A 16,169-nucleotide genomic window follows, 5' to 3' on the forward strand; every position below is an offset into this window, starting at 1 on the left:
TCCTCTCCATGGAGGAAATAAAACTCCAAAGGATATAGATTATTTGTGAAATTCTAAGAAATAAATTGTAAGACCCAGGGGAAACTGGCATGTATATGAATCTGTGAGACTTTTAAGTCCTTACATAAATTGCTGTAATTCATTCAACCTCAAAGTTTCAACTCTCTTTATAATTGTCCAACAGCCAGTTGAAACTCCCATGTAGCTACCTGACTGAGTTAAGATGCATTAAGCTGTCAGATTGGTTGTTTCCAGAATCTAGATTTTGCTTGTTAGGAGAATTGGGTCAGTGTCTGAACTTTGGACACAATATTTTAAAATTAAAAAATATGTGGAAAAACCAAAAAGATGAAGAAAAAATAAATAGCAAATCTGATGCATAGTTATTTTAATTATCAGAGCTCTATTAATTTTTGAATTTGTTTCTATTTATTTTGTCCATACTCAATTAATATTTTAATTTCTCTCCAATAATAGTGAGATTTCTTGGTTGTTTGGGTTTCTGTGTGTTTGTCTGTGAAGCTTTGTCTTCTTTCTCTCATCATTTTTCGTTTGTTTTCTTTTTGGCTTGTGGTGTTTTAGTATTTTGAGTAGTTGTTTTTATTCTTTTAGCCACAGGCTATTTTGGGGGGAGTGGGATGCACTGTGCCTTGCATCACGTGGGATCTTAGTTCCCTGACCAGGGATGGAACCTCTGCTCGTTGCAGTGGAAGTGCAGAGTCTTAACCACTGGACCGACAAGGAAGTCCCTTGTAGAGTTGTTGTTAAATCATTGATACTGGGATTCACTTTATTTGTAAAAATAAGGTAAGATTCAGTAATCTTCACAGTTTCTTCAATATTTAAAATACCATGATTCAACAATTTTATAAAAAATCATGAGATTAGGGGTTTTTTTAACTTGCTTTTTAAGTTATAGCAAGAGAGGGATAGGAGATATTTTCTTTTTTAGTGTGTCTTTTATAAATTCATGGCACAAATATGAATTTGAATATCTATCATGTTTTAATATGAATTTTAACGTGATAGAATTGCTTAAGACTTGGCCAACAACTGTAGAGTGAGAAAGGGTTGTAACATTGTGGGTTTTGAAAATACCCTACCACCCCCAGCCCCGGGACGGTGCTGCGATGTTGGTTCCCATTACTCCCTGTGCAGTAGAGAGATGGAGTAGAGGCGGAGGATCTGTACACTCCCGGCAGGCAATGCGAGGGTCCGCCTGGGGAGGCTTTGCTGGACTGGACCAATGGCAGGTGTCACAGGGATGGAGTGGCCACCTCTGAGAGTGTCCTTCAAGTGGGTTGGCGTAGTGCTGTGATGATAAGTCACTTCAGTTATATCTGACTCTTTGTGACCCTTTGGACCAAAGCCCACCAGAGTCCTCTGTCCCTGGGATTTCCCAGGCAAGAATACTGGGGTGGGTTGTTGTGCCCTCCTCCAGGGGATCTTCGCCACCCAGGGATTGAACCCTGGTCTATTATGTCTCCTGCACTGACAGGCAGGTTCTTTACCACTAGCGCCACTTGGGCCGTAAAGCTGAGTAGTCTCAAATAACCCAAGGAAACCAAGAGACAAGGGGATGGGGAAAAAGAGAGAAAGACAGGAAGGAGGGGACGAAGAAAAAGTGCAAAGAGGGAAGCATCTGGGAAGGAAGCAAAAAACATAAGGAAAGAAGGAAGAAAGGGATATGGGGACACGTGAGATAAATGATATCTTTCAATCCACTTAGCAATTAAATACAGTGAAAATTTTTGTGATATAAAATTTTAATTCTCTTAATATTTACATTGGTAACATTTTTCATGGAAAAGTCTATTAATAAGTGGGGTGTAATTTGGAAAATCCTAGTGTAGACATGCAACAAACAAGTGTAGAAGAAAGAGGGTGTCAGATCATTATGAGAATATTCAGATTTACAGAGATTCTTAGGAATACTTCTGTGGTTGTTTCAATCCTAAAATTAGAACAAATTTGTAGCCAAATGACATCCACATCTTGGATGAAACGTGGATTACACACACTCACTCCTACTCTTCTTATATTGTCCTCTGTTCTTTACCTCTCTGTAAACCTCACTGCGTCGGTGTTTAGTAAAAAACTGAGCACACTATTCATTTACTAAGCACAGATGTGTACTTTCCAATAATTAAAGAAACAGATCTTTTAAGAAGAAGCACTAGTAAAGATTAAGGCTAACCCAGCGCCTGACAATGACAGGTGTTCTTTAAAAAATTAAATGATTTGCGTTTTCTAGGTAATTTAACACGGTCTGTTTTTATGTATTAGGCAATGAAGTATTTATCCAAGCAAACCTTAAGTGCTCCCAATAAAGTTATTTTGCTCAATTGCCCTGGGGTGTCTCATGTTCTAATGAAATTTGGGCCAAAAAGGGAAGAGTATGTGAGTCCTAGAATTAACCAGACCCTGTTGAACAAAGTACATATCTTTCTTTTACTTTTTCTGCCTGTATGACATGTGTTGTTCATGCTTAATCCCTTATGTGTTCCTTCAATTTCTGAGAATTAATGAGGTGATAGCAACTGTTCATTATATCTTTCATTTTTCCATAGGTTTCACTAACTCCCTTCTATCATGGTTTTTCAACTGTGTTAAATTCTAATGAAGAACACTGTAGAAAATAGTTTATATGAGAAAATAGTTGGTAGACTATGCTTTGCTTATAAAACGCTGACATGAAGGATTATGTGTGTGTATTGGGGGTGGGGGAAGGGAAACTAACCCAAAGTGATACTTGTTAATGACCTATATCTCTGTTTGCCAGTCCTCTGCAGATATTCAAGTAAAGCCCTATTTGACTTTCAAACACTTGACTTTGATCCAAATAATCAACAAGGAATGTGTTGTTGTTCAGTCACTAAGTCGTGTCCGACTCTTCAACCCCATGGACTGCAGCACGCCAGGTTCCTCTGTCCTTCACCATCTCCCGGAGCTTGCTATAATCCATGTCCATTGAGTCAGTGATATTATCTAATCATCTCACCCTCTGCCACCCCCTTCTCCTTTTGCCTTCAATCTTTCCCAGCATCAGAGTCTTTTCCAATGAGTCAACTCTTCGCATGAGGTGGCCAAAGTACTGGAGTTTCAGCTTTAGCGTCAATCCTTCCAAAGAAATCCCAGGGCTGATCTTCAGAATGGACTGGTTGGATCTCCTTGCAGTCCAAGGGACTCTCAAGAGTCTTCTCCAACACCACAGTTAAAAAACATCAATTCTTCCACGTTCAGCCTTCTTTATGGTCCAACTCTCATATCCATATATAACTACTGGAAAAATCATAGTTTGGCTATATGAAACTTTTTCAACAAAGTAATGTCTCTATTTTTTAACATGCTGTCTAGGTTTGTCATAGCTTTTTTCCCAAGGAGCAAGCATCTTTTAATTTCATGGCTTCAGTTACTGGCTGCCGTCATTTTGGAGCCCAAGAAAATAAAATCACTTCTCCCTCTGTTTGCCATGAAGTGATGGGACTGGATGCCATGATCTTAGTTTTTAAGCCAGCTATTTCATGGGTTAACAGAAGTTATTTTTGGATTATAACATTTAACTTTACTAATTATGGAGCTTGAAGCTTACAAAATAGTGAAAAGAGTCCTAGCATCTCAGTCTTGAAGAAATGCACTTTTATTTTTTTTCCGCTGTATTTGCTGAATGTATTATTATATATTTAATTCAATTTATATATATGTTGCTTTACCCACTATATACTTTGATAAACCCTATATCTAAGAAAAAAATGAAGAGAAACAATTGCATGAGAACTCATTTCGCATCCAGCCTATATTGCACATCTCAACTACTGAATCAGTCAGCCTATCTCTCACTTTCAAACAGCTTTTGGTTTATGATCATCAAGCCACTTTCTGAGTATCTAATGGCTGTTTACTTGCTTGCCATTAGAGAAGAGTAAGTCAGGGTCAAGTAAAGTTCTCCTAAAGGAGATGAATAAAGTCCAAGAGTGAAGAAGGAAAGTAAGAAACATTGGGGAGGAGGAGAGTCCTATGAAAGGGTCAGGTGTTCACTTTGCTTCTAGGGTGTGTCTAATTTTTTATTCCAACAGAACTTTCTTGAGTCACTTGCAAGGAACTAAAGCTTTTACTACCATCCAGAGTGGACTTCCCAGGTGGTGCTAGGGGTAAAGAGCCCACCTGTCAATGCAGGATGCATAAGAGACAGGGGTTAGATTCCTGGGTTGGGAAGATCCTTGGAGGAGGGCATGGCAACCCACTCCAATATTCTTGCCTGGAGAATCCCATGGACAGAGGAGCCTGGCAAGCTACTGTCCATAGGGAGTGCCCACAGAGCATCCTTTAAACATGCTGAACACTTTCTCACAAGCATCTCTGCTCTTTCTCCCACCATGCCTTGCCTTCCCCTTTCTTCTCTGCTTATACAAATTTTGCCATAGACCACTGGAAAGAATTTCTGGAAGAAAAAATTTCCTCTGAATTTATATAATGCTTAGCTGTCAGTCTCAATGAGAAAGATAGTGTGCAGAAAAAGAGATCCTGCACATTTCATCATTTACTATTAATACATATGTAACCTTCTTGAATACATTTTCAGACCTCTTATAACCCCCTCTATTCATCATTAAAATAGAGTGAGATCTATGTAAAAACATGTTGGCAGGATAAAAACGATGTCATGTTTGGGGAATGTTTTGTGTGTGGTAATTGATTGTACTTAGGTCAGGTGTTTGCTTAATTTCCTCCCAATTCAGCTATGATGATTTACATCCTGGTCATCTAATATGCTTTCCTATATGATTTTCTTATTGCCTCAACCTAATTACAAGTATATTCACTTTTTCTGATATGACAGTAGTGTTCATTATAGAAAATACTGAAAATGCACCAAGTGTAAAAATGGGGGGAAAAAGTATAAAGTCATAACCAGAAAATAATCACCAAAGCAAGAGATAACCACTAAATAACATTTTTTACTTTATGTCATATATATATGACAATTCTTACATAGGCATCTTTATACACAGTTTTGTTTGGTTATCCTATGGATGTTTTTAGTCCTCGGCTGTATTTTTACTTCCTGAGATGTAGCCATAGTATTTTGACCCCTGTGGTGTCTGGCTAAGCACACAGCACTTGGCCTTGGGTATCAAATTTTCAGTAAGTGAACTTTGTCCACAGAATGGCTTAAAGCCCTTTATGATGGTGTAAGTATACAATTGTTTAGAACAGACCTGGTGACTTGACTGGTTTCCTCCCAGTGGGTTGGAGCCCTGCCCCTAACCCGGACTCTCCCTTTTTCCTTTCCTTTTCCCTGTAGTTCGTGGCTCAGCCCAACTGTCAACAACTGCTGGCGTCTCGCTGGTACGACGAGTTTCCCGGCTGGAGGAGACGACACTGGGCCGTGAAGATGGTGACGTGTTTCATAGTAGGACTCCTTTTCCCCGTCTTCTCTGTGTGCTACCTTATAGCTCCCAAAAGCCCCCTCGGACTCTTCATCCGAAAGCCATTTATCAAGTTCATCTGCCACACAGCGTCCTATTTGACTTTTCTGTTCCTGCTCCTGCTTGCCTCTCAGCACATCGACAGGTCAGACTTGAACAGGCAAGGTCCACCACCAACCATCGTCGAGTGGATGATATTACCGTGGGTCCTGGGTAAATGTGATACTATAGAAAACTATAATGCAAACGTGTTGCTACCATAGAATTGTGTTGCTCAGAAAAGAATATTCATTATAGTTGGGGACACGGGAATGTTTAAAACAGGTTCCAACCATTGTAGCGCCAAGGTCTAATCCCCAAAGCTAAATGAAGATTTCACAAGCTGTGATGGGCCTGTCTCCAAATGCCACCTATGAAACATAACTTTAGGTTTGAGAATTATAGATTTTAATAATTATGAGACCTGAAGTGGCTGATTCTCTGGGTTGTTTTGGAGATTTTTTGGGGGGGGGAGATGTTTGTCTTCTGGTGGCTCAGATGGTAAAGAATCCGCCTGCAATGTGGGAGACCTGGGTTCAGTCCCTGGGTTGAGAAGATCCCCTGGAGAAGGGAGTCTTCTAAAGACTTTCAAAATGTCTCATTAAATAATCATTTTAATGTTTTAATTTTCTTAACAAATTTGTTGTTGCTGTTGAGTCAGAAAGTCGTGTCCAGCTCTTTTGTGACCCCATGGATTGTAGCCTACCAGGTTCCTCTGTCCATGGGATTTCCCAGGCAAGAATACTGGAGTGGGTTGCCATTTCCTTCTCCAGGGGATCTTCCTGACCCAGGGATTGAACCTGAGTCTCCTGCATTGGCAGGTAGATTCTTTACTGCTGAGCCACCTGGGAAGCCCTCTTAACAAATACACCTTCTAAAAGTACAAATCACTCTGAAGAATTAGTGTGAACTGTACATAAAGGAACCATAACCATTAAAAAAAATCTACCCCTTTAAGTTTATCTTTGAAACTACATAGTAAATCAGAATAATAGGAAATTAAACAATAGGACATCTTCCTATCTCTGTTCTTTCCAAAAGAAAGAAATTGGTTTTGGATCTGCAACAAATCATGGTAAGGTAGAAAACTTCAAAAACAAAAACCTTGTTTCCCTTTCCTCCTGTTATGGTAGCCATGGTTAAAATTTTAATTTTAATTATTCTTCCTTCTCCTACTGTGTTTTGCTGAGAAATTGCATTTTGTCAGTTTAGCTCATCATTTTAAACCTCTCTGGTAGCATATCCATGTCAGCACTAGTAATTAGAAAATATGTGACAAATTTAATGATTCACTATCTCAGAAGATCAGTTTGGGTCAGCTGTCAAAATAGCTGGAGAGACTGTAAAATGAGGAAAAGGCAGGGGAAAAAAGTGTCTGAGTCAAGATAGATATGCCTTTTAAAGGTTACAAATACTGTAAGTACTAACAATAACAAAAGTTCTTAGGAACAAGATTTGATGTTTTACAAATATTACTAATAAAAAAACCCTTCTAAAGTGAACTTTAAAATTAAGTACATTCGCCTTAATCTGAAATAATGTTTGATCTTGCTCAAGTTAGAAGGAAGGTTTAGTCTGTAAATGTATTTTTGAATAAAAATAATTTTGACACAGTAACTGATATTAAGTATAAAATGACCCTCCCTGTATCCATTTAAATTAAATATCTCACAGTAGGAATATGTTCTTCATTGAGTTTCCTTCATAGAAAATTTCTTAGGAACAATTTGCAGGGAAGCTTCTAGAGGTTAAATTTCCCACTGTGTGTAATATATTGAATGTCTAAAAATCCTGGTGTCCCAAGTGAAACACAGAATACTTCACTTTGAAAAATGGTGTCGATAAAATGCAACATAGGTAGATATAGCATTTCTAATCTCTTCTTTAGGGAGTCAATGAAAATATGTATTGTACTTTCTATGGGGTAAGGACTGTACAAGGTAATAGTGAAACAAAAAAATTTTTTTAAGAAAAGAAAATATTTGTTCCCTTTACAAAGGTTAACTTTTACTGAAGAAATGGATAGTACACAGCCAATGACGTATGTGTATACTATCAGAAAATGGTAAATAATATAAAAAGTAGAAACTCCAAACTTTGAATAATTCATACAAGTAAAACAGTCATTGGCTGCCTTCTACATGCAAAACTTGTAACAGAATTTTCCATGAAAACTGGCTAGAAGAAATCATCTCCAAATTACAGCTGAGTGGTTAAATAAGGTATAAATTTAATTGTGAGAATTACAATTACAGCCAAAAGAAATAGCTGCTAACGGCAGCCTTTTCTTAAGATATCCTGACTGCAGTGAGTTAATTTATATGGAATTTTTAGGATGAAAAGAGATGTTCTAGAATAAAAGAGAAATACATATGAATGATCATCTTGCTTAAATAGCAGAGCATGAGAAAAAGAATGCTTCTGTTTCAAATAGATCTGTCAAAACAGTTATATTATTCATCAAGCCTGGTGAATTCTGAGTGCCTCGTATCTGAGACTGAGTTCTAAGAGTTTTGCTAGCTTCATGAGTATAAGGCATATTCTCCATGTTATTTGGCTGTAGAAGAAAAAGCACCGGATTTGAATATATGTCCAAGTTCTATCACTAAGAGACTACAAAATTATGGGTGGTCACAGTCTCTCGGGATTTTGTATTTTCACCAATAAGACGAAAAGATTCACAGTGATAACGTTTAAGTCCCATTTTATCCTACTATCCTGTGCTAGGGACCTATCATTATTAGCGCAGAGAAAATTGATCTTTTCTTTGGTGGGGAGAGGGGGAGGATAGAGAGAGGAGGACTAAGACAGCAGGGTAGGGATCCTTTAACTTTGTACCAAAAGTGTGGTAGACACAAAAGGCATGGTTTAATTTGATGACTATGCTAATGAACATTCTGAATTGCCTTGCTCAGTCTTGCTGTCTGATAAGTTGAGTAACTGACTATATATTGCATGGTCCCTAAATTGTAAGGCTCTAAGTTTCTAATAACAAGACTGAGGGACTTACTTATAAGACTGTGGCTTGTAACTGTTTCCCTCATCATGTTAATTTTCCCAATGACTGACTGAAGCTCTCTGCTTCAATTTCTCAAGTCTTCCTGAACCAACTTAGGTTTTCAACTGATGTCGCCTCTGTGAGCTATTTGCTTTGTGAAGAAATATTTTTTCATTTTACTATTCTTTCCTTCCAGTTTCAGATGTTTCCCAGACCTATGATACAGTAGTTTAAAGGAAATGATGAGTTTGATACCTCACGTTTCACTTACCTTGACAAAAAGACTTTTGCTTTCCTTGTTTCTATCATAAATTTTCATTTTTTCTAAATAGAGAATTCTTCTAACTTTAAAGTTTATCCTCCCAAATCCATCCTTCAAGGGATGAAGAAGTATGGTTTTTGCTTAGGAATTTCTATTTGATATACCCTGCTGTGTTTCAAGGGTAAGAACTTACACAACATTATAGCTCCAGATATCTTGTGATTTGGTAGCATGGCAGAATAATGTTTCTGTGTCATTTTCACTATCTTTCCTGTTGAAGTTCAACATCTTTTTGACTATATAAATTGAAGTCTATTGCGTTTGATATCTTTGGAAGACAATCTACAATGGTCCTTCTGTCCTTTCACTGTGGTGTCACTGATAAATTGTAGCTCATTTCCTGCAACATTTTTCGAATTATTTTTCCTTCACACATTCTTGTATCAACACTTCTTTTCTGTTGTCAAATAACCTCTAGAGATCTTCTCACACGTGTTTCCTGCAGGATGAACTTTAGCATATGAAGCAAAGAAATTTAAAAGCCTGATACAGAATAAAACTTATGATTCTGGTCATCTTGAGATATACAGTTTTAAGCAACAGAGAAAACTAATCAGATAATTCAGCTAGAACTCTCTCAATAAAAAGGTAGATTATAGACAGATGGACATCAGTATATTTCTCAGATTGTCAAATTACCCATTTGAGCTAGAGTAAAATGCAAAACAAGTTTCATCCTGCATGCACATGGCCTGATAACAGAGCTATGCTTTTCAACTGTCTAGAGAGAAAGTATCACTGGGAAGACCGTGATGGATTAAAAGAAGCCTGGGGTCAGATTAAAGACATGGCTACTTCTATTTTCTGTTGTGTCATGATCCCAAGGATCTTACTTTATTAAGAGTTTGATTTTAACAATGTATTAATAATACTAAGGAAAGGGAATGAATATGATATTCATATGGGAAAGTCATTTTTACACAGAATTTAAATGCAAGGTAAATATAGCATATTATATGTAGAATACATATTTTGAGAATTCATCTAAGTTATAGCAGAAGTTTTAACTCAGATGTCACTTGTTTCTAGAGATAATATGGAGTAAAATGTGAAAAAAAAATGAATGCTAATTTTTAAAGCCTTCCCAAAACTAACTTGAATTTTTTCACAGAATCCATTATAACTAAATTGTAACAATCAAATTTCTGCCATAGCTTATTCCCCTGCAAAAAAAAAAAGTGTTTATATATGTGAAATATCCAGATGTCGACATGTCGACATTCTTAGCAAAATGAAATTATGAAATTGATAACACTTTTCACAAAAGAAGTAGAATGTTAATGAAAGCTATCATATTAATAAAGCAGGAAGTGCCTTGTTTCCAATGAGAAAATAGAAATGGCTGCTGAAGTGACTTATTATTATGTGTATGCTTAAGAATATGCCATAATTATGTAGCACACAAATCTGTGCACACTGAGCTTGATGAGAAGGGTGAACCAAGGAAAAGTTATATCAGGGGAAGAAATCTGAGCTCTGTTAAAAATAGCTTCTAGTGAATTTCTAGGCGTAAATTAAGGATTGCTCATAATATCCAGATTATACATCTTGCCTATAATACATACTTATTTAACAGTTTTTCTGCAACAGAATTGGCCTCTTATTTCCCTCATCTACTTTATATTTTTATCTTTTGAAGTGTTGATATTTAAAAATCTGAATATTTCAACAAGGCCTGACAAATTGAAAATGTGAAAAGTTGTGATCACATTTGCATCTAGATAAAGACTCATAGAGACAAACAATCCTGTATACTTTATTACTTATGACTATTTCTTCATCTTCTAATAGGCATTAAGATCACATGGCTTCAGATACTCGTACTTTCAGCCTTTCCCCTGAATTATCTATCTGCTCAAAAAGCCCCCCAAATCCAGAATTATAAGGAACACGACTATAGTCTTTCCCCACTCTGTCCCTTCACAACGTACTCTAACCACCTCATCAAACTAGCTGCAGACACATAGAGACACTCAAACACAGCTGGAGAACATCTGTTCATTCATTTAAAGGGATATTTTAATTTTCAGGAAAACCAGATATTCATTGCAGTAGGGCATAGAATGGAGAAGGCAATGGCACCCCACTCCAGTACTCTTGCCTGGAAAATCCCATGGATGGAGGAGCCTAGTAGGCTGCAGTCCATGGGGTCGCTAAGAGTCGGACACGACTGAGTGACTTCACTTTCACTTTCATGCATTGGAGAAGGAAATGGCAACCCACTCCAGTGTTCTTGCCTGGAGAATCCCAGGGATGAGGGAGCCTGGTGGGCTGCCGTCTATGGGGTTGCACAGAGTCAGACACGACTGAAGTGACTTAGCAGCAGGACATAGAATCCTCATTTTCCTGTTTAACTGTGAGGAAGAAATTTTTATTTTATTTTATTTTATTTTTAAACTTTACATAATTGTATTAGTTTTGCCAAATATCAAAATGAATCCGCCACAGGTATACATGTGTTCCCCATCCTGAACCCTCCTCCCTCGTCCCTCCCCATACCATCCCTCTGGGTCGTCCCAGTGCACTAGCCCCAAGCATCCAGTATCGTGCATCGAACCTGGACTGGCAACTCATTTCTTACATGATATTTTACATGTTTCAATGCCATTCTCCCAAATCTTCCCACCCTCTCCCTCTCCCACAGCCCATAAAACTGTTCTATACATCAGTGTCTCTTTTGCTGTCTCGTACACCGGGTTATTGTTACCATCTTTCTAATTTTAAGGTCACCTTTACCAAGATTTATCAAGAGTAACACAGTAAAATCTCAAACAAATTCACATACATGTAAATTGTTATTTGTGCACATTCTATTGCTGACCAAATGACTTCTTTATTGGAGAGAAAATTAAGTCCTTTGGGTCACACATGCAATAGAAATTTGATGCACCAACAGGTGAAATCTACAGGACTTGGGAGAATGTTTGACAACGTGGTTCTGATGGTTCAAGGAAAGAAAGGAAAAGACGGGAAAAGAGGAGTACTTGGAAATGAATGAGGGTCAGAGTAAAAGACTACAGGGAAGGTGTAAGTGGTTTCAATTAGTTCAGAATAATGATAATATAATAGTAACAGTAGTAATGATGATAATAACAGTAGAAACCAAAAAATTAGGCACTGTGCTAAGTGATTAAAATGTAAGATCTCATTTGAACTTCATAGTCACTCCACTTCATTTAGTAATTATGAATGATGTTATTAATAGTATCTCATTTCTCAGAGAGGAAAGTGGTTTAGAAAAGTTAGATAACTTTCCCAGGATCAAGGAGCTGACAAATGGTAGATACTACATTCGAACTCTGGGCTTCCCCTGTGGCTCAGCAGTAAAGAATCTGCCTCTGATGCTGGAGCTGCGGCTTCAATCCCTGGGTCGGGAAGATCCCCGGGAGGAGGGCGTGGCCACCCACTCCAGTATTCTTGCCTGGAGAATCCCATGGACAAAGAAGCCTGGTGTGCTATAGTCCATGGGGTTGCAAAGAATCAGACATGACTGAAGCCACTGAGCAGCACAGCACATTCAAACTCTAGGTAGTCTAACTCCAGAGCTTTCTTGATCCTCTTAATCCTCCTCTGCCCTTGGAGTGTGAGAAAGTGAAAGTGAAAGTCTCTCAGTTGTCTCAGACTCTTGGCGACCCCATGGACTATATAGTCCATGGAATTCTGCAAGCCAGAATAATGGAATGGGTAGCCATTCCCTTCTCCATGGGATCTTCCCAGCCCAGGGATTGAACCCAGGTCTCCCACATTGCAGGCAGATTCTTTACCAGCTGAGCCACTAGAGTATCAGAAGTAGAATTCAAAGAGTCAAAAATAGTCCGGGAACTCAAGTTTCCAAATATAGACATTTTCCCCTACTTTCTCTGCCTCTGTTTGCTAACTTAAGTCTTTACGCAGGTCAAATCTGAGAGGACCATGTTTCTGATCTTTTAAAGAGGCCACACTCTTTAAGATATATACTTGATATAATTCACTATTGAAAGTCATGCTTGTTAATATAGCAAATTTATCACTATCACATTAGCATTACTTGTATTTCCATCTCCACAGCCCACCGGTACTCGAAAACCTGTGCATTATAAGTGGTTCCCTAGTACTGACCGAAGCAATCTATTCTGGAAAGAAAGAACAAAGTCCTTTGCTGTGACCTTGAGCTGTTTGTTTTTTAGTTTCCATGTTCACTTGCTAAGTCCTGAAGTTAAATTTCCTAGCTTCCAGGGATATCGTTAATTTTTTAAAATTTTTGTTGGAGTTTAGTTGCTTTACAATGTTGTGTTATTTCCTGCCATACAGCAAAGTGAATCAACTGTCGGCTATATGTATACATATCTCCCCCTCTTTTTTGGATTTCCTTCCCATTTAGACTACATAGCATTGAGTAGAGCTTCCTGTGCTATGTAATAGGTTCTCATTAGTTATCTATTTTTAAATCTTTCATTGGTTTATGTATGTATGTATGTGTGTGTAGGGAGTTTTCAGGAAATGTAAAGATAGAGATTTCTTTTGTACATAATTGTTTTAAAAATAGAACTTTACTGTAAGTGAAATGTGGTCATTTTCATAGTGAAAAAATCAGTAACCACTCATTAGAAAATATTTATTAAGTGACTACTGTCACTCATTGAAAAGGTGACGAGGAATATTTATTGTTTTTCCAGCTATATAAATATCTAATGCTTTAGTTATCATGAAAAATTTTAAATTAAACAGAAATCCTATAAAATGTCTAATACTACATTGACAGAAACATTTTACTTGATTTTTAAATTACATTTGTGTCATAAACAGACAAGGTAGAATTCTAAAGTTCTACATTTTTTATATCTTAATCTGAAACTAACATATTATTGTTCTTTGGCACAGTTTCAAAACATGTACTTTCTTAACTGTATATTCCTGATTTTTTTATCTAAATGTTGAACTGATGATATCAAAACTATACTAATTTAAGCATTTTTAGATGCCTTCAAACTAAGCATATTTAATTATTGACTGTCCTTTTAAATCGATATTTTTTTGAAGTGTGTGGTATGCTGACTATTCAGAAAACTAAAATCATGGCATCTGGTCCCATCACTTCATAGGAAGTAGATGGGGAAACAGTGGAAGCAGTGTCAGACTTTATTTTGGGGGGGCTCCAAAATCACTGCAGATGGTGATTGCAGCCATGAAATTAAAAGACGCTTACTCCTTGGAAGGAAAGTTATGACCAACCTAGATACCAACAAAGCTCCGTCTAGTCAAGGCTATGGTTTTCCCAGTGGTCATGTATGGATGTAAGAGTTGGACTGTGAAGAAAGTTGAGCACCGAAGAATTGATGCTTTTGAACTGTGGTGTTGGAGAAGACTCTTGAGAGTCCCTTGGACTGCAAGGAGATCCAACCAGTCCATTCTAAAGGAGATCAGTCCTGGGTGTTCATTGGAAGGACTGATGCTGAAGCTGAAACTCCAATACTTTGGCCTCCTTATGTGAAGAGTTGACTCATTGGAAAAGACCCTGATGCTGGGAAGGATTGGGGGCAGGAGGAGAAGGGGACAACAGAAGATGAGATGGCTGGATGGCATCACCGACTCGATGGACATGAGTTTGAGTAAACTCTGGGAGTTGGTGATGGACAGGGAGGACCGGCACGCTGCCATTCATGGGATCGCAAAGGGTTGGACACGACTGAGCGACTTAACTAACTAACTAACTATGCTGACTATAATTGTAATAGATGAATTTTTATGAAAAGTTCAGATTTTGAATTCTCCCCTCTGTTGACTGATTCAGAAACTTCAGAGGTCTTTAAACACAAAAATATTAAGGAACAATTCTAGGAGTCAAATTTTATGCAGACTTTTTAAAATTTCAGATTTCAGCTTTAGGGAGGAATTGAGACTCATTAGATTCTAAACACCTATGGTTTTACTTCTTCCAACCACTCTCCCCAACACCCTACATTAAATATCTTTTCCGTTTCCCTTAACTGTATGTCTAGGTGATATTCATCAATTTCCTGAAATTTTGAGTTATTAAAAAGTAGTCCCAGTTCACTTTAAAACATGAATCGACCCAGAGGGATGGTATGGGGAGGGAGGAGGGAGGAGGGTTCAGGATGGGGAACACATGTATACCTGTGGTGGATTCATTTTGATATTTGTCAAAACTAATACAATTATGTAAAGTTTAAAAATAAAATAAAATTTTATTATTAAAAAAAAAAAAAAAAAACATGAATCTTACCATCAGTTTAAAGTTCTCTTCCCAACAAAGGCTTAACAACAGGGCTCAAAGGACCTGAAAACACTGATTTTTTTGCTCGTCCTTCAAGCCCAACACTGGAGGGACCTAGGCTTTTTCTATTCTCTCCATTCCTTGGTTTCTGCAGGTGAGACGGATGGCAGAAAATATTTGTTCAAAGTCTCCTTTGCCTCCCTGGTATCCTGGCCACAGCTCTTTCCTTGTTGGTTGTCTGCATCTCTAGCTGATCCTGAGTAGCCTATATGACAGGTCTTGACCCTCTGACTCTCCTGACAGGTCCATGAGCATTCCTCAGATGGCCCTGTATACATAGTTCTCCAAGATCCAGCTCTTCCTGACATCTTCCAGTTGGTAAACTCTCGTAGTCCCTTTAGGAGTCCTGTGACCCTAACAAGGACAGGAGAGCAAGTTAGCAAAAGCCTGGTTTCTTCCTGCGGTGCGTGCTGGCTCCCCAGTAGATTCCAAACCCTGCTCCCTCTCCTGGTAGGAAGTCAGGCTGCTGCCAGCTGCCCAACTGATGAGTCCTATTGTTTATCTGTTTTCCCTGAAGCCCTAGACCCAGGGAGAGATGAGCAAGCCAAGGGTTTGGGAAGATGCCCCAGCAGGGATTAAGACGCTATCTTCCCCTTTTAGAAATCCCCCATCTTTATGAGGGATTGTCTTGGAATGTCCCTCACTTGACTGAGGAAGGGGGTGGTGCTGATGAGACCACTCCCATCTCTTCCTCTGGCTTTCCTAACTGGCACCCAACTGGAGTGCCCTGAGTTTAGGGCTCACTGGCCCCTTCTTCCCAGTGTTCTCTTTATGCAGGCATGGGCAGGAGTGGTAGGTGGCTGCTGACAGATATGGTCCTCACACCTCTTGTGCTGTGTGCATGCTCAGTCATGACCGATTCTTTGCGACCCCATGGACTGTAGCCCACCAGGCTCCTCTGCCCATGGGATTCTCCAGGCAAGAACACTAAAGTAGGTTGCCATTTCATACTCCCAGAAATCTTTCAGATGCAGAGATCGAACCCACATCTCCTGCATTGGCAGGCAGATTCTTTATCATTGCACCATTTGGGTAGGCCTAGTGCCTTCTATGGGTCTGGCATAAGATGAGTCTCTACCAAGTGAAATCACTGCATTTAGATTTCTT

At 38.5% G+C, this 16,169-nt stretch overlaps 1 protein-coding gene across 4 annotated transcripts in view; it reads left to right on the plus strand.

Moving 5' to 3' along the window:
* TRPC4 (transient receptor potential cation channel subfamily C member 4) overlaps nucleotides 1–16,169 on the plus strand; it is a 207,144-nt gene that overhangs the window by 143,579 nt on the left and 47,396 nt on the right. For 3 of the 4 annotated variants that reach the window (XM_070800170.1, XM_019971370.2, XM_070800169.1), the window contains one exon: nucleotides 5,306–5,642. In XM_070800170.1, coding sequence (XP_070656271.1) covers nucleotides 5,306–5,642 — 337 coding nt within the window. Of the gene's footprint in view, nucleotides 1–5,305; nucleotides 5,643–16,169 lie in introns of those variants that run through there. The other variant, XM_070800171.1, reaches the window with a different exon arrangement.

The sequence above is a fragment of the Bos indicus genome, chromosome 12, assembly GCF_029378745.1.
Source record: "Bos indicus isolate NIAB-ARS_2022 breed Sahiwal x Tharparkar chromosome 12, NIAB-ARS_B.indTharparkar_mat_pri_1.0, whole genome shotgun sequence".
In the NCBI taxonomy this organism is placed as follows: domain Eukaryota; kingdom Metazoa; phylum Chordata; class Mammalia; order Artiodactyla; family Bovidae; genus Bos; species Bos indicus.